The sequence below is a fragment of the Barbatula barbatula genome (genome assembly GCF_947034865.1).
Source record: "Barbatula barbatula genome assembly, chromosome: 1".
In the NCBI taxonomy this organism is placed as follows: Eukaryota; Metazoa; Chordata; class Actinopteri; order Cypriniformes; family Nemacheilidae; genus Barbatula; species Barbatula barbatula.
Window position 1 is genome coordinate 16,218,854 of NC_136766.1, and position 19,413 is coordinate 16,238,266.

The 19,413-nt window shown below is 38.6% G+C and overlaps 1 protein-coding gene across 1 annotated transcript; it reads left to right on the forward strand.

The window, feature by feature from the left end:
- The first annotated feature begins 510 nt into the window (after positions 1-510).
- cebpa (CCAAT enhancer binding protein alpha) lies at positions 511-2,705 on the forward strand. Its single transcript, XM_079451587.1, has one exon. The coding sequence runs from the start codon at positions 718-720 to the stop codon at positions 1,588-1,590; it is 873 nt and encodes a 290-aa protein (XP_079307713.1). The 5' UTR covers positions 511-717; the 3' UTR covers positions 1,591-2,705.
- The last annotated feature ends 16,708 nt before the right edge of the window (positions 2,706-19,413 follow it).

Here is a 19,413-nt window from a genome sequence, read left to right on the forward strand (position 1 = left end):
TATGATTCCTGCCAGTTAACGTTTTTTTCATTGTATCCGTTAGGCCAATCGTTGTTTTTATAGTACGTTTAATTAAATTGATATGTCATAACTAAATTGATTACAATTTATTAAAACAATTGATTAAATCATAACTAAAATGTATTATTTCCACAAAACGGGTTTCAAATTGAATTTTAAAATCAGCAATAAAATTTACAAAACATCTACACCCTTTTATTAATCTATTTCTCAGAATAGACGAAAATATTTTGCCTACTTCCTAATTTTGATACAATGTGTTTGAATTCGATAATAGTAGGCTATTTATAATGTTTACTTTATACTATTTGTGTTAATATATACCCAAATATTGGCCTATAATTTAATTTTAGAGGCATTTGTATGGGGAGAGTACGTTAAGTGGTTTAGGTTTTCTGACAGAGACACGACCACAAGTATATGGACCCGCCCTCTAAACGCAAGCGCGTAGGCTATATAAGTGAACTCAGAAAACTCTTTGACAGACGTGAAGCTCACACGCTGAGGGTGTAATTGTCGTCTTAACGGAGATCCCGTGCGGTCAACTCGCATCCACTTTACGGTGAAGTACGCAGCCACGACCAGCTGAAAGTTTGTCTGTCCCAAGAACTTCGAGCCAGCGCGGCTTTCTCCGGTACTGCGAGCAAGCTGGATTCCCGGAGCTCTTCACCATGTCTGGCGGGTTTTAGATACTCCATGGAGCAAGCAAACCTGTACGAGGTCGCCCCACGACCACTGATGACAAGCCTTGTACAAAGTCAGCAAAACGCCTACATCTACAAAGACACCGCCACCACCGGAGACCTGAGCGAAATCTGCGAGAACGAAAACTCAATTGATATCAGCGCGTACATCGACCCTGCTGCCTTCAACGACGAATTCCTGGCTGATTTATTCCACAACAGCTCCAAACAAGAGAAACTCAAGCTGGCGAGCGGAGACTACGATTACCCCCACGGAGCCAATGGCACACCGGGGGCCCAGCAGATGTATAGCTGTCTGAACAACTACATGGACTCTTCCAAACTGGAACCGATCTACGACAATCCGGCACGAATGAGACCTGTAGCCATCAAACAAGAGCCCCGGGAGGAAGATGAGCTCGGTCACTCGATGCCACCCACGTACCACCACTCTCAACACCATCCGCCGCATCTGTCTTACCTTCAGCATCAGATTGCGCACTGTGCGCAAACCACCATGCATCTCCAACCGGGACATCCAACACCTCCACCGACCCCCGTACCCAGCCCGCACCACCAGCACAACCACTTGCCGGGTGGCTCCATGAAAATGGGCGAACGGGTGAAATCCAAAAAAAATGTCGACAAGAGCAGCACTGAATATCGGCAGAGGAGGGAGCGCAATAACATAGCTGTGCGCAAGAGCCGGGACAAGGCGAAAATGCGCAATGTGGAGACGCAACAAAAAGTCATCGAGCTGTCGTCGGATAACGAAAGACTGCGCAAGAGGGTGGAACACCTTACACGAGAACTGGAGACGTTACGGGGCATCTTCAGGCAGCTTCCCGACGGATCGTTTGTTAAAGCCATGGGCAACTGCGGCTGACGCGACCGGGGAGGGGAGTGTGCTGGACATTTAAAGTTTGTGTGAATTTACGTCTGCTGGATAAACCCTGACAGATTCTGTTTCTACAGGAGCCAGGCAGCTGCGGTATACATGTGCCTTTTGTACAAAACGATAAGCTCATCTCTTCACACATTTGAACTATGGACTTGATGATTGCTGTAGGTGTAGTCCTATTAAGAATGTGTGTTAGCTACGCGAAACATATCAGTGCAGCTAATGGGCATGATTTTATCTATTTTAATGTTAAGTTACCTGTCTTCATACGTCATCCTTTTTGAGCCTTTCGGTTTATATACGAACTGCAACTCTTTTTAAAGACAAAACGCAGTGGAAAAACTTTCCTGCCATTCCAGGTTATATTCTCATCACACCTGTTGCTGCATAACGTTCACTGTATGATATTGTTGATTTATTATTTTTTTCAGAGGGTGGGAGTGGGGTCGTTTAACGGCAATAAACAGAATGCCAAAGCGTAGGACTGGGACGCGTTCTTTTTACTGCGGTGGGCTATTTTGTCATTCATAACACAGATTGCATGTCGTGAAAATGCGGCCCAATGAAGCACATCGCATTGTGAACATTTTGCCATGATTTCGGGTACTGATCTGTAAACTGCCTTTCAGTATACGCTTCGTTGAGTAAATGCTTTGTATTTAGGCAATATGATTGATAAAAATGTGAAAGGGTGCATATCTATGCAATGTCTGTTGCTGTCATTAGAATGATTCTGGTGGAAGATCACCGTGTGCACTCACTGATTTTGCAGTGAAGTCCTGTATTGCTCTGTGTGTGCATTTCATGTGAACTGTTTATTTTTTTGTACAAGAACACTCGAGCAGAGTCCGGTTTCAGTGCCTTTTGATTTTTCCTGTCTATTTTCGTCACCACTGACTGAACACTTGGAGAGAAATACACAAGCAAGGAAAAGGAGGCACTTTTTTATTTTCTAGACGGCATATTGAAAATGTAATACAAATGTTTAAATACGTTTCATGTTTCAATGAACAGTATATATATAAAAATATATATATATGAATATATATATATTAATGCCAAAAAATATGAATTAAAAACATTGTCTTACTTATATCGCCTCCGTTGTCATCTCTTCTTTTTTAATGTCTAGCTTGGTTACTAATCTGCGGATTAGATGCATAATACATCTTTGTAGGTTTATCGGTGATGCTATTGTTTACTATAACTGTATTTCTATTTAGGCCTGTAGGTGTAGTTTGTGAAATTATGTTCATGTTCGTTTCAGTCATGAAGCTTCTCTTGATGAGAAATATTGGGCTCTTCGCCGATAGGTGGCGCTCGAAAGCCGCTTTGCTTCAACTAGTCTAGTGAACATATTTATGCAGCCGATACATTAAAGGTCGTGTGTAGAAACAGAAAACGACTAGGCTACTATCGGAAATGAGAATATATTACAGGTTAAATGGTAATCCTCATAAAAATTTTTTTATTTAAAAAGGGTGTTTCCTGACATATTTACGAGCAGTGCGCTTGCATTGACTCAAAAGTGTCAGAATCATGCGGACCATTCTCAGTGCTAATGTTTACAGTGAGTTGCTACTATTATCACTTTGAACACCATCTCAGAGAAAAGATTTGTCAATGATAAGGATTGTTTCCCCCTTTATTGGTGAGTATGTCTCATTGATCAATGACTCTGCCCTCAGTTCTGAATTGATCAGTTTATCTGACACAAGGGTTAATGTGTCTGCACTTCTACTGATATCTTATTTCTCTTGAGTACGCCAGTCCCTGTGACCTGTATAGACGTGTTACACTCCATTGTTGTCAGATGCAGATTTCGCTTAATCAGTTCTGGTATGAGTGAATCAGTAAATCATTCCCCTTTCCAAGCCGTGGTTACAGATAGAATGATGGCACATTAGGAATATGCACGTGCCAGGTTCAAGCATATCAGTTAGGGCAACTATTGACTGCCTCATTTTTGCCTGCCAGCTGTGTTCTGTGGCCAGCTCCTTTTTATCTTCCGGTTTTGATTCCAGCATGCTTGAGTTGAGTTTGCTAAATTGGGGCCAAAGACAATTAACACCCTTTAATTCTACTTAATATGTATCCTTTTAATGGGACGGGGAAGGTCCTGATGCTGGTTGTAACATGTATGAGACTCGTCAAACTTTATGGCACGACCCAACAAAATACACCATGCTGGAGTCTAAAATTTGCAGATTTTAAACTAATTATATTAGCTCTTCTGTAGCCTTAATGTGCCATGTTTACTTTCATGTTAAGTTGTAGATATTATCATCATGATCCTTTTTGACCATATTGTGGCTTTTTCGTTAAACTTGTTGTCTTCAAAATGGGATGTGATGATCGAGAAGCTATTATGTAATGTGCAGCTATTAAAGCAAGTGATATGTCTGCAACCAAATCAGTATTACAAAAATGAACAAAACCAATAAATGTGCTTCATCTGTCATATAAACAGCCCAATCTGATCAGCCCTGTAGTGTATGTTGAATCTATAAGATCTAATATACAGGAGACCATAAACATATGGTACTACAGAAGCTAGTTTAGGAGATGTGTGGGAATGTCTGCAGAGCGCTTAGATGGCTTCTCTTCTCTCCGGATGGAAAATATTAAAGCATCACGCTAAAAGCCTGGATGCTTCCTCTGCCATTTTATTTCCTGTAGCTGCCCCAATTCTCCATTGACTCACTTTTGTCTTCTCTCTGTCGGAGCCAAATCTAACTTGATGTGAGCTTAATATTTAGTTTTGTACAGCTGCGTTTCATGTTCGCTTTGTTTCGAAATTACAAATTCTGTTGCTGGGGTTCTCTTTTTCAGTTTTCTTCTATTGCGCCTTTGATAAGAACTTTTTGTTTTGTTTATCATCGCACACAAAAAATCTGTAATCATTTATCATGTGGTTGACCTGCCTTGCGTGCTCGAAATATTCAGTATCCGTTCTCATGTGATCACTTCTAATGTGGAAGCTAATTTGCTAAAAGCTTAGTTTTAAAGGTGTTGTCCGTATTTAGTATGTTGTCATATGCTGAGGATGTTTGTGAATATGTGTGTTTTGATAATGCATTTGATCACGTTATTTAGTGATGCCCTTTTTCCTATTTGTTGTCTGAGAGAAATGTACCTGACTTTTGCCATGAATTGGACTGCAATTTTGTGCAGAGTACACCCGAGACAAAAGCCAGAAATGTCTCCCAAAGTCCACATTGGAGATTCTTTTCTTCAGGTCAGATATGTGTGTTCGCTCTCATATTTGAGTTCTTGGTGTAGTAAAACTCCCTTTAGTGGTAGTAAAATTTAAAGCGAAGTCCCTGTCCAGTTTACCATTTGCCAGCAGGCCCAGAAATTTCCTTCTGGGCGCAATAATAAATATACCCCACAAAAACTAAAGCCCAGTGAAATAGAAGGAAGTATATCACTGTTTGTTTGCTTAAGGATGACCGATAGAAGCCTGAAACCTGAACTTGGCAGTTGCCAAGACAACCAAAAAGAGTTTAAACCCCAAAAACAATAATAAAAAACAACACTCTGAATCTGCACTCCTTGCCACTCGTTCTGTTTTTTATCAATGAATAAAGTGAATGCTTTAGTTGGTTGGTTCAAGTTGAAAATTGATTGCAGGAAATATTTAAGTTAATTAAATAATGTTTTTTAGCAACCTCTCATTTGATGTTTTTCTTTTCGTCTCATTTACGCCTAGCTCGTTTTCTTGCCCTCTTAAAGAGCATTACTTATAATTTTTTTATTCATAACTAACAGCAAATGATTGAAGCTTTACTTATGGTCTACTTTCTTTCTTTCTTTTTCTTTTAGAACAGCTTCTTCACATGGAGTGTTTGGCTTTTCATGCAGCAGATAAGTATATTGAAATAGCTGTTAACAAGGAAGGCGTAAGGTGGGTGATTTGGCATGCCGCTGAATATATATTTACTAAAATACTTCTTTTACTAAAATACATTTTTAATAAAACTGAACAATCAAAAGTGCCTTTAAACTTTTCATCCACATTCCACAATTACTGCTCGTACTTAAAACAGGCTAAAGTATAAAACTGTGAATGAAACTGTGTTTATGCTTATTCGTGGTGTTTGTTTTTCATCATTTAATTTTACATTTATTCATTTGGCAGACGCTTTTATCCAAAGCGACTTACAAGTAGTTTTTTTTTACAGTGACACATTACTGCAGAGCAATCAGGGGTAAGGTGCCTTGCTCAAGGGCACTTCAGTCAAGACCTGCTGACACTGAGTTTGAACCAGCAACCTTCTGATCACAAGACCAACTCTCTTACCACCAGGCCACAGCTGACCCCTACTATTTTACTACTGTCTACTGTAATAGAGTGTGAGTATATGTGCACTTGTTTATTTTGAGCAGCAGTTTGTGTTTGCATTGAGCCTAGAAGGACATGTGTCCCTCTCCCCCTGAATCTTTCTCTCATATAAAAAATCAGAACAGATTGTCTTCCACACAATGTGTGCTTGGGTAACAACTGCTTCTTTCTATATGGATTCATCTGCGTCAGACAGTCACACACACCTTAAGCACACACAGTTGTTAAAAGTACAAATAAATATGTGGTAGTCTGTGGCTTTAATTAAATTAGATTGGTCACTGAAGCCTCCAAAAGTTTATAAGATGGAAGCTTTTAGAAAGGAATATTCCTTAACATCACCTTGTCATCTTTCAGTCTTTTCAGATTTCAAGTCTTAAAGTTCAGTTTGGAGGCCCATATATAAGTGAACTTTGTTGAACATTTATACATTTTAATGAATATTTTGTAAGAGACAAATATATATTTCGATATTGCTGATTTAAATGGGCCTGTTCTCAACAGGCATTATAACATGTGACCCTGGACAACAAAACCATGTCTTTGTTCTGATGAACACAGAGAAAGATATTTGGAAGAATGCTTATAACCAGACAGATTTTGCCCCCTATTGACTCCCATAGTAGGAAAAAATACAATGGTTGTCAAAAGTGCCCCAGAACTGTTCTACATTCTTCAAAATATCTTCTTTTGTGTTCGACAGAACGAAAAAAATTATAAAGTCATTTTTCCTATTATGGTAGGCAACATCTTGCTGGTTATAAACATTCTTACAAATTTTTTTCTCTGTGTTCATCAGAACAACGACATTTATACCGATTTGGAACAACTCGAAGGTCAGTAAATGATGACAGAAATGTCATTTTTGGGTTAAGTATCCCTTTAATATCCTAATTATTTTTGGCACAAAAGAAAAATGTATCATTTTGACCCATTTTTGTTTTGTTGGCTTTTGCCATAAATATTCCCATGCCAATTAAGACTGGTTTTGTTATCCAGGGTCACATGTATGTATTTTGCTTCACTTTTTACTCTTTCCATGCTAATGTTTCGTGTTTAAGTCTGATAACATCGCCTGTGGTTCTCAGCTGACAGCACTTGGCTGTGACATGTACTATGGCTGTGTGGGACTGCTTTCATGTCCTGCCCTGTTGTTCAGGTCTGCAGCCCCATAGAAAGATCTTGTGGTGCTGGTTTGGTTATTTTTTTCACTGGCATGGTTCATGACTTTGAAATGCTTTATCTGATTCACATAAAAGTTAACACAACATTTGTCTCTCCTTTTCCCCACAATCACCTGCATGATTTGTGTGGTTCATTCTTATGGAACAATCATTTCTGTTGCTTTATAGGTTTTGTCTGGTGGGTTTCAAAGACCATATGAAATTATAGCGACAGTGTTTTTTTAGTTGTTAATTGTTTGGATCTTACTAAAATAATTTAAAATGAGTGTCAGCTGCTGAGAACAAAAAGATGAAAGGCTTGTGAGTTTACATACTTGTGTGTATATGAGGGTAGTTTCCAATGGTCCATTGCTTTATCTGATTAAGTCCTTGTGATGGCGAATCAGGTGCCAAAATGCAACTACAGTTTATGAAGCCTCTGCTGCGAATTTAAAGTTCTCCTCCCTTTTTATATGAATGACTGACAGAATTGTTTGGGAAATTTAGCTTGTTACTGAACTGAAATGTTGGACAGCCGCATGATATGAATCCATGTTCCTCCCAGGATTTGCGTATTTGAGTGGTTCCAAAGTGTTACTCCGACATGAATTATACTTACTATCACAGCCTTCACAGTTGCACTGAATTTGACATGTGGTTTGGATCTCTCTTATTTTTCTCTCTTGCTCTTTGGTGTCACTCTCTCTCATGTTCAAGTTTGTGGAATGTACCCGGGGGGTCTAAAAGATTGTGTATTATGGTTGAGATGAGCTAATTTTTTTCATGTTAATATACATGGCCAGTAGTGGATGTGAAATACAAAATACTTTAGGTAATTCCTCCTGCCTGTCAGTCTCTCTCTCAGAAATAAGCCCTGACAGTGTGATCAGGACCCGACGTGAAGTGGAGGGTCTTGTATTACACTGAAGGGGCTTATTTCGCGATAACAGCTGGCTGCTTTTACAAGGCTACTTGCCACATGAGAAAAAAACTGGACCTTGAAATGTAAATTTGAAATATTTTATTAGCTAATTTTTACCGAATTCAGACCTGCATCTGGGTTAGCGTGTGTTATTAGTTTTGAGAGGTTGTTATCTGGGAATAGCGAACCTGCAAATGTCACGACTGGGCAATCAGAATCAGGTGTAATTATCATAAATAATATGCCAGATCATACAAACCCCTTTAAAGTGACTTACTTTGAGCCTTTATTGTATCTTTAGGGATTTCTGAGAAGTACTTGCCATATTTCAGAGCAAGACTTTGGTCTGAAGCCATACCTCAAATGAGGCAGTTTATGTTCATGGTCAACCATATTATATCTAAGTTTAGGCTTGAACAAGGGCTTGTGAACTTGTCACTAAAACCTAAGTACTTGAGTTTGACATAAACTGGACAGGATTCCAGATATGGCGCCAATGTAGCCGTTTCCAACTGTTGCCTTCAGATCCAGAAACTAGTGGGAGAGCTCAGATTTCGCATGTGTGAGGACTGAGACTTATTTAAAAAAAAGTTGCTTTTTCAAAGCCGTCACAGCTTTTTTTGTGCCTGGAAGACACTGAGTTTCCTTCAATGTGGCTGGGCCTCCCGTCTTTCTGAAATCAAACTCTACCACAATCCGCTACCTGTCTTGTACAGCCGGAGGGTTCCCTCCGTGGCATGCCGAGGTGTCAAAGTCCCCTTATGCATAATCGTTCTTAACGAACAGCGGTTTTAACCAAATTCTGACCACAGTTTCATGTAGCTGTGTGCATTTAGCCTTTGGGATTTTAGAGTGTTTGGACTATGGAATGATAATCTGAATAGAACTCTAACTGGAGCACGTGGGACCTGGATGTTTTGAGTGCTTAGATTTCTGCGCTCGGCACACAGCAGGGGTGCAGCGAGATGCCTGCTCGTGCGTCACTCAGCAGAAGGACCAAGCAAGAAAGCAGAGTCATGCTCAATTTAAACAGGGGAATTCTGAATGCTGTTAAAAATTGCATCCCAGAACTCTTACATGGTTCACTCTCATTTATGAGGGGGTTCAGAGGCAGACAGTCTGATATTCTCTCGTTCTGATATTTGGAGTTGTGGGCACTTTATAAAACATAACCATGAATGTTTTCAATTCACCTCTGTGACCTGTGGGGCTTTACAGGGGCTAAATGTTTCTCAATTATTTTTGAGTCATAAAATGTTTGGTGTTTATTGAAAACACGCGCACATACCATACTGTAGTTTGGTATAAAAATAAAGGGATTAAGAAAAAAGATCATAAAGATAAATCACTTCATTGGTCTTGTTTGAAAAGGTTTGAACATACCAGATGTTAAAATACTTTTGCTTTTTGATATAATCAGATGCATAAAACCACACAGCTTGGCTATGGAGCCAGACTATTTACCTAGCAGGGTGTGTGCCTTGAGTTCACTGCCGAAAACATGACACTAATGAAAGAATACAAGGATAATAACATTCTACCACCTGATCTATAGGTTAGCTAGTAAACCGTAAAACTGATTATTACTTACTAAAGTTGATTCCAGCTCTGTTTACTAAACTTTGCTTTGTTCTTCGTATCAGCACCATGGTAAACACTCAATACCAGACAAAGGATCCAAGGATTTCTCTTGCTGGATTGTTGGCTTATTTGGTTCTTTCCTTTTCCAGAAGCAATTGTATGGATTACAATAATACAGGGTTTTATGAAACTTTACAAAAAAGTAAATAAAATATGCAAAAGGTTCTAATTACATAATTTCACACACTAAAAATGGTGGGTTATTTTCAACCCAACTTTGGGTCAAAAAGGGACAAACTCAACCGTTGGGTTAAATTAACCCAGAAAATGTAAGTTATGTAATGTTATATTTTACCCAACAGTGAGTTAAAACAACCCATGTTGGGTTGACACAACCTAGTAGGATTTAATTTCCAGCCTAATGTTCGTCCCTTTTTGACCCAACACTGGGTTGCAAATAACAGTTTTTTGAGTGTGTTTCATTAGAAAATTTACAAATTAATGTAGTGTTTGTACAGTTTATATTAATTTGTGTTTTTCTGTTTCCTTGCATTTATGCAGTTAGCAGAAGCTTAAATCCATATCATTAGCATGTGTTTACTCTTGGAATTAAACCCATGCCATGACCCCCAGTTTTGACAAAGTACACTATTTCCTTAATACAGTTTTGCAATGTGAGCTTGTTACAACATTAGCCTTTACAAGAAAATTGAATTGACCACAATGCTGGCAATCTTTGCGTCCAGTCATTTGGTTGTCCATGTGTGTTTATGATTTGAGACATAAATAATGTTGGTGAGTTTGCATCCACTTAATTTTGCACATATGCATGTCATTAGATTAGATCTGATACCCATTCTAATTTATGTGCACACACCATGAGCATTTACTCATCATTTTTGATAAAGCTCCTGCTGGCAAATTAATCTGTACACAACAGGAATTGCAATGTGATGGACTGAAGATATTGCTGTGTCCCAAATACATTGGTACCCCATGCTAGGCAAACATCAATGTTGTCATTTCGAAACATTGAATGTCCAAATTCACAGTTTTTTCAGGAAATAAAAAAACACTGTAATTTTCAAATTATTCAGTACTGTTTTCTAAGTTGAAAAGCATTTTCTAATACTTTTTATTGGTTAGATATGTGCCAAACCCAGTGACAACTTTAAAGGGTGACTAATAATAATGATTTAAGGAAAACATTTAAATCATGAAATATGGAGACATGAGGTTTCTGACTGACAGCACCAGTATTCAAATTAGCTTCACTTTAACCATTTGTGTATTGTTTGAGTACAAAGTTAAAACTCGGGAGGACAAAGGGAAGTAAAAAAATGTCTCTAAGTTTATGACTTGTTACTGTTTGCTTGGATACAGAAAAGCTGAGCGTGAAAATGTGATAATTCACATTTGACTGGACTTTTAAAGCAGTTTCAGTTTTGGCATAGTTTACCTTTGTAGCTGATTTTGTCACAACATAAAATGTTATAGTTACCAGAGCTACTTAATGTGTTGGCAGGAAAAACTTCGCAATAGATGTCAATAAACAATAGCCTGGGAACTGATTTATAGCTTTGTCTAATTCTGCCTACTATACGGAGAACTGACTAATATTCTTCTTATTTCATAAAATTATAAGCACATGAAGCTGCTATAAACTCTACTGGATGATAGCCAGTTGTCCTGGGGCTAAAGTCTTTGCTGGCCCATTTAGGTTACTATACGCATAAACTTTCTTTTCTCTAGACTGGAAACGACTTGCCTTAAGCTGAGATGAAGATCTGGTTTGAATAGAGCTTTCGGTAAACTTGCTTTAGAAGGCAGTATAAACATGTTAATCTCCACATTGTTGAAAGCCATGTATCTGTATGGGCTCTCTCCCCTCCACCGTGCCGATAAAGTAATGATGTACTTCCTGTGTGTGAGTGACCGTAAAGAGTTAAAGCACTCATGCGCTGGAGAGCTCCTCTTAATAAATTTGTGTGTTTGTTCTCTGTGCTCGCTTTGATTGATGGTATTGTTTTAAGCCAGGGAGGTTTTGGACCGCTCAACCATTGTTTCAGCTCTTGGCAATTTTTTTCTCTCTGTCTCTGAAGGGAAGAGCGAGAGGGAATAAGTTTAGATGGGGGTCTAGTGTAAACGACGAATTAAAAAAGGCAAATTGTAGCATTCATCTTGTTTATTCACTCAGTATTAAAGCTGTTGAAATCTGGTATGTGGATTTCCCCCTCTCTGAGAGGTTTTGTGGGTGCTGGTGTTTCACAGTTTGCCTTTGGCATGAGGGTGGTGTGAGTGTGCGAGTATGTGTTTTTGGAGCGTGCGAGTATATTTTGTGAATGTGTGTGAAAGAAAGAAGCAGAATGAAACAGAAGGAGAAACGGAGGTGAAGGAATGATGTGTACATGCATATGTGCGAGCTTACAGCCACATCTCTCCTGTCCAAACATATACTGACCACAACCACACAGCTGTGTACAATCTGGATTCTACTTTTCCCTGTAGTCCTGCGTATGTGTGTGCGTATGCGCGTGTGCGTATGCGCAAGTGCGTTAGACCCCCAGGACGACAGAGAGGGGAATAGCATCTCTGCTCTCTCTCACCACCGTGGCTCAAAACCGGGTATGGAATTTACAGTGTTCTAACAAAAGCCGTTCCAACACTTTTTTAAGTTTACGACTATTATTCTTACAAGAGGTTTTAGGTTCTGGTCATCCTTGCTGACACAAACCGCAGTACTTCTGATTATTCTTTTCTTTTCGTTGCTTGGAATGTTTTGGGAAAACAGAATGCAACTGAGCTCTGATGGTGGTCTGCTTCAGCTAGGGTGTTAGCCACCAAGAACATACTGAAAATGTTATTTTAGGGATGACCATTTTATATGACGGATATATGAAATTATAACTTGTTTTCTGCTCTCTTTCAAATGACCCTGTAGAAGCGCACTTTTATGACCCCTGGGATTCAGCTCTACAACCTTCTCTCAACATGGCTCATGCTTGTATGCAGTTTTCATGATGGAAACCATGTTTGAAGATGTTGGACTTCCGCGGTTAACTCATCATTTATTGAACAGGGATCCCTGTCTGACAGTTTTCTCACAAAAAACACTGCTGCTAAATAACACTCTGTTTACAAGTGACTGCTTCTCAGATCAGCTTTGCATTAATTATATTCCTTTTTAGTAGGAAAGCGCATTGCCAAGCTTATCCGAATTTTAGGTATCTTTAAATAACTTCAGTCACATGTGACTCAGTGCGGCTTTCGCACAAAGTGAGTCACAACTTCGGGTGAGATTCCTGCTGAGAAACCTCAAGCATCTCACCCAGAAAGTGGTTTGACACAGGTCGCCACAGTCCAGAGCATCTGTAGCCTGTAGGTGTCCTTACTCTGTCCAAAACAATGTGTGTGTTCTCTTGCTCTCTCTCTTTCTCCAGAATAGAGCTGATCAGCATCATTTCCCACCTCTCGAGATTTGTAAACTCATCCTCCGGTTTAACGTACTGCATGTTTACACACCCTGCTGTTTTTATGTTTGTCTAATTAAACAAAAGGAAGCGGGGAGAGAGAAACAACATTCTCTTTCTGCGCTGTTTACTTGATCTCAGAAGAACTGTTCATAAAATGAACAAGAAATATTTCTAATCCTGACTTGAGATAAATAACGTCCTTGTTGTGATTTTTTTGGTTATTTTCTATTTTTACAGTGTGTTGGGGTGTTGGTGGGGTTAGAGCTGAAATCTTCAGGATGGTCGATCTCCAGGAGCAGGGTTGGTGACCACTGCTGTAGACACATACAGTTAAACTAGAGGCTTTGTGCTTGGATGAACTCAGGTTTTGGGGTTAAAATGTCATATATTGCTGATTAAGGTCACAAGAACTGGTTATTGATCTCCTTCTCCCCCTCTCTATATGTACAATATGTGCATGTATGTGTGTGTGAAGGTCTGACAATACATTTTATACACAAACAATACAATCCTCTGTCTAGTCCACCAAAGCTATTTCTTTGTTTAGATTGAAACTGGGCTTTAGCAAACAGACTATATGGGTGATTAGCATCTCTAAACAGACAAAGAGAGGATGAGCTGTATCGAGCGACTGAGGATTATATGACTTGTTTGGATAATATAGCTGGATTTATCCAGCAATTATTTGTCTTGGTCTGTGCTTAAAGACTTCTTACCAACAGCTTTTTCTTATTTGAACATTTTGTTGCTAAGGCTGAACTCCTGCTGCCATTGCTCTTCTTTTATGCCAGGTTTACAAACCTGTGCCCCTGACTCACTCAAAATCCCAATGACTCTCAACCTGTAGCTAAGACCTTAAAAACCAAGTTTTATCTGATTTCTGGAGCTTTGCTTAACCACAACGTTCACAATTGCTCTGCTGCTGGGGTTTTTGATATGTGGGTGCAAGAGAGGTCATGTTTGCCTCTGTTTTTTTTACTTTATTTGTACAAGTCATAACAAGTTTGATAAGAACAGCAGTCAAGTGCTATTAATATACTGATATACAGCCATGGAAATAAATTTGTTCCAAATTTTCAAAATGTTCATTTAATCACAATTTCTAGATGTATTGTGGCCATGTCAGTCGAGTGTCTGTTGAATTTGAACAAAACCAAACCTCAGGAGTGACATAAATTCATCCAAAAGCAATGTCATCCATAACATGATGTTACGTTGCAGAAAGTGAAGACAGAGAGCGGAGAGATATTAATTATAATCCGTAGAGTAATCACAAAACATCCAAAAATAGACTAGACAGACACCAACATACATTAACAACAATCGACACAAGACAAAGGAGACGGGGCTAACAGGACACCTGGGAGACAATCAACAGGGAACCAATGAAAAAAAGAACTACAAATGACTACAGGACAGGAAACAGGAACTCAAAAGAAACAAACTAAAAGTCCAAACTACCGGGGAAAACAGACAGGATCGTGACAGAGCCCCCTCCCTAGGAGCGGATTCCAGAAGCTCCTAAGAAAAGATGGGTGGAGGTGCAGAGGCAGAACAGGGGGAGGGAGGACCATGCCTGTGCAGGGGAACAGGATCTGGGTCGTGGGGCAGAGGCGGACCTGGGCCCAGGCTGCTCAGGAGGCCAGGGCGTGGCAGGCAGGGCTGGAAGCCTGAGCGTGGCAGGGAGAGCTGGATGACATGGAGGTGCAGAGAGGGCCAAGCCGCGGCCACAACCGACAGAGCTTTTCTGTTATTTTGACCTGTTATTTCTCCAGATTTCATTTTCTGACAATAAATGCAAATAACAATATTTTTATTTAGAATTTGGGAAAAATATTGTTAGTAGTTCTCAGAATGAAACAAAAAATATTTTTTACCTGACCACATACCTATAAGTAGTCAATTCAGAAGAACTAACTGTACAATGGTGTCTTGATTTTCTCCATTGCTGTATATAAAAAAACAATCTGGTTTATATCTGCCCAGCTGTCCATTTATCACTGAACATTCAGAATCTAAGTAGTAGCCTACATAATTACTCACCTAATGGGAGTTAAAGTCATAGTTCACCCAAAAATTAAAATCCTCTCATCATTTTCTCACCCTCCTGTCATTCCAAACCTGTATGACTTTCTTTCTTCTCCAGAACACAACAGAAGATATTCTGAAGAACTTCCTGGTTTTGTATCAACATTCTTCAAAGTATCTTCTTTTGTTTTCTGTGGAAGAAAGTCATACAGGTTTGAAATGACAAACAAAGACAGCATTTTCATTTTTGGGTGAACTATCGTTTTAAGGTGCAGTACCAGCTCAAGACTAATTCCTGCCATACATTGAATTTCCAGTGAAGTCTTATAACCAAGATGAGAGTATGGAATAAAAATAAAATCCAGCCGAGTTTGTATGTCAGGTCATGTTGATTGTGAGCAGACACCTGTCAGAACATTACCATTCTTCGCTGAAGTATTTGGAAGTAATTGGTGTATGTTTTTTGTATGGATGTGTGTAATGTATGTGGTGGGATATGGGTATCAAGGGAGGTGGTGGACACACCTTAACCTCCAGACATACAGTACATGAGCTTGTGCACATCAAAACCAATGAACACACTAACACATTTATTATGTTAATCTTTTGTTGTTGTGTGTGTGTGTTTCACCTCACATGGCTCTTGTGGTAATTGCTTTGTTGATGAAACAATTTAGTCTCAATCTGATGTAAGGAGAGCACTCTTTGGAACCTACTCTTTGATTAATCACACATACACGAGTGCACATACTCAAATCATGCGCAGTGCTCTCTGGATCACACTCTCCTTCATAATGAACATTAGTGTTGTGCTAAAGTTTTGCTATAGTTATCTGTTGATGCTATCAGTCTTCTCTGAGTTCCAGTAAACATACACATTCAGAGTTCACACTGCTCTCTGCAGACCTTGCATTCTGAAATGACGCCCCCACAACACACGGCTGATCCCTCACACATACACATCCACACATGCTTTGATAGCTGCCAGATGTTGAGAGTTTAATCTGTTCAAGTGCCTCAATAGTACACTGATGCTATGGTGCATGCATGCACAAACACAGTTTCAGACCTTAATATGTTTTATGGCTCTTATACGCTAATACAAAAATTGCTTCTATTGTAAGTCGCTTTGGCAAAAAAATAACTAAATGTACAAAACACAGACATAAATAATATTTGTCTTAGCGTACTTAAGTAAACAATACGAAAACTGTGTATGTGCATGTTCATGCATGTGTTCTTTATCATGCGTTAAACTTGCTACGGTAAGATAGGTACACAGATATGGAGGAATATTTATATTTAAATATTTATAGACATATTTATGAGATTCATTCATTGAGAATTTTTTTTTTCAGTAATACATATAACCAGCTGGGAAAATATTGGTGTAGGACGTAATTATTTTTCCTTTATAACCACAGCACTCCAGAGACAGATATTTTATTATGATTAACCTTCGAACTTTTGGAAAAATTAGTGTTAATAAATTGTTCCAGGTTTAATCTTGGAAATATTGCATACTTGTAATGATAAATGTCTCCCTGTTTCGTTTATAACTTTGTAGACATACACTACACTGTCTTTACAGGTACATACAGGTACATAAACGTTATATTTCTTTACGGATGTTTTATCTTTCAACCTAGCTGCCTTTTAAAAGATAGTCAAGTAGTAATACAGAAAGTCATGGGGATCATGTTAATGCACTAACCACTCGGTCACATCTCTTTCTGTTTTTCTCTCATTTGAATGCACTTGCATTCGTACATAGTTTACAAATTATTAATATGTTTGCACTTTGATGTAATTTCCTTGTTGTGTTCAGTATGTGTGCTTTGTAATACACACCTGACTTGTTTGTTCTGCAGCCCTTCTTCCCAACTCACTTACTCATCACCAGAGGAGGAGGGGCTAATGATGTCAGAAACACGCAATGGAGCCAGTGTTTTGAATGTTCTCCGTTCTTAACATTCCTGTCAAAAGTGAAAAGAGTCATTGTCTCTGCTACTCCACCCTGAGTTGGTTTACATTCTACTAACCTGCCATTATAGTCTATTGATACTGTGTTTTTATTTGTTCATCTATTTTTAATCTTGTTTCTATTTTAAAGAAATGTTATTCTAAAGTACATGACAAGAATTATATATGCTTTTTATTTTTTTTGTCAAGGAAATGTAAATAATACCTGACTGAGGAGGCTTACTTATCGTCTTACCTTGTTTTTTTCATATTATTTGTTATGTTCTTGAATTATATATATATATAGTATTAGAATCGTAGTATAATATAAAATTGTATAATTAATTACTATTTACATAGTACATACTGTATACTGTATAAACCCCCCGAGAGAGATCTGTTTATATTCACTGTGCTGGCTAACAAAAATGTTCATTTATAAACATAAGATTTCCCTCAGTAGACCACTTTGGATGACGTAAAATGGATGGTGCTGTATTAATGCTAGAAGAACTTCCTGTTTTAGTGTTTCAACACTACAAAAACGTTTTAACAATCACACATCACTGCCATGATAGTTTAGTCATGTGTCTTTTTTATACAGTTCTTAGGAACTGTAATTGCATTTGTGCGTTGTATAAATTATGTGTTTCCTTTCTCTCTCTTCAGCGCTACTTCCCTCTTGTGCTGCTATATGTCTCACTTGGTAAATGTTGATGCAGTCTCTGTCTTGCAGATTACACCACCCTTAAAGACCTTTTGTCTGTTCCAATAAAAACAGCCTGTCATTTAATAACATGCATTCTCACAAATACATGTATGAACACGCACATGCTAACACACACACATGCATGCACAAAAACAACCCACTGTCCCTGAGCAACCAACATGAATTCTTGTAATACTTAAAGCCACAATCTGTCATCATCAGTCCACAAACTGCCTCAGTTACAACATTGTTCTCTCTCTATCTCTTTCTCTCTCTTTTTTTTACTTGCTATTGTTGAAAGACACTAACACTGAATTTAGCTGCAGCTATAACAGGACCCAAGCTTATAAATAGTGTCTCCGCAGATCTAGATTCTCTAATTATTACTTCAGCTCTCAAAGAAACTGAGTTCTTTTGTAAATTAGTATTTTGCTTGGATGTGACTACGCTGTTAAGGCCTGTCAGTTTGCATAAGTGCGGATGTGTGTATTTTAAACACATTCTGGGAATCAGATTCTTGGCTGATTTTGATTTGTGTGCGTGTTGTGTTTGTCAGGGTAAAAATGGTAACCATATTTTTTTAACTAATCTCGGAATTGAGTGTTCACATTGATTCGGTCATTAAAATTAAAATATATGATTTGATTCGAATAAAAATAGTTTATATAGACGTAGCTGCACAAAGCATGTTGAGGTCATGCTACAAAATAATTTTCAGCAAAATAACATTGAAAATACATTGAAACTTCTCAAAAACTGAGTTGTGAAGTGGTTAAAGAGGTTATGAAGGTTTATAAATCAGCCAGATCATATAGAGTACGGCTTCAAATCTACTCACGTCAACAGGTTTGTTGTTTAGATGTTTGATCACAGAGTCTGATTATTCAGTGTTGTGATAAAGTGCCAGCGAGTTGTGAGATGGAGACATGCTATAACTGGAAAATGCATTAGAGAAAGAGCTTTGGGTTTCAAGGTTTATGAATATAATCACCCCTGTAGACACAAAGAAGAGTTTTTCGCGTTCTGTGATTTTATTGAGAGCTAGAAGAGAAACATTCAGCAGGAAGAAAAACCGCAATGGCTAAATAATAACACAGAACGGGGGACCACTTTCCCCTGAGAGCATCCCACAACACTCTCTCCCTTGCTTTATTTCTCACTCTGCCTCTCTCTCTTTTGCCCATGTGTAATTTACAGTATAAACATTGTGTGTCTGTGTTCATTCTCTGTGGCCCTCTGGTGCCGGTCTGACTAACACAATCTCTTTTTCAACCTCCCTTCTTCTCCATACAGCCCTATTTACAGTGCTCGCAGCCTCTACAGCCAGTGCTGACCAATGAGTGGTCAGTTCGGTGCCATTTGGATATTATTTTGTCCAATTAGATGTGGGTAAGAGCTAAAGATAGACCCTGTTTTATAGACCTTGTGTCTGTCTTGATGGCTATTATGCCAAATCTGCCACGCTAGAAAACATAGTGACCTCTTAACCATACTGGAGCTTTTTTTGGCACTAGTGATTTGACTCACTCATTCTTGAAACATCATAGTCAGCTAACAGCTTATTATGTTACATACTTCTACATCATGTCTTCCATCCATTGGCCTCATTACACTGTAAAATATTT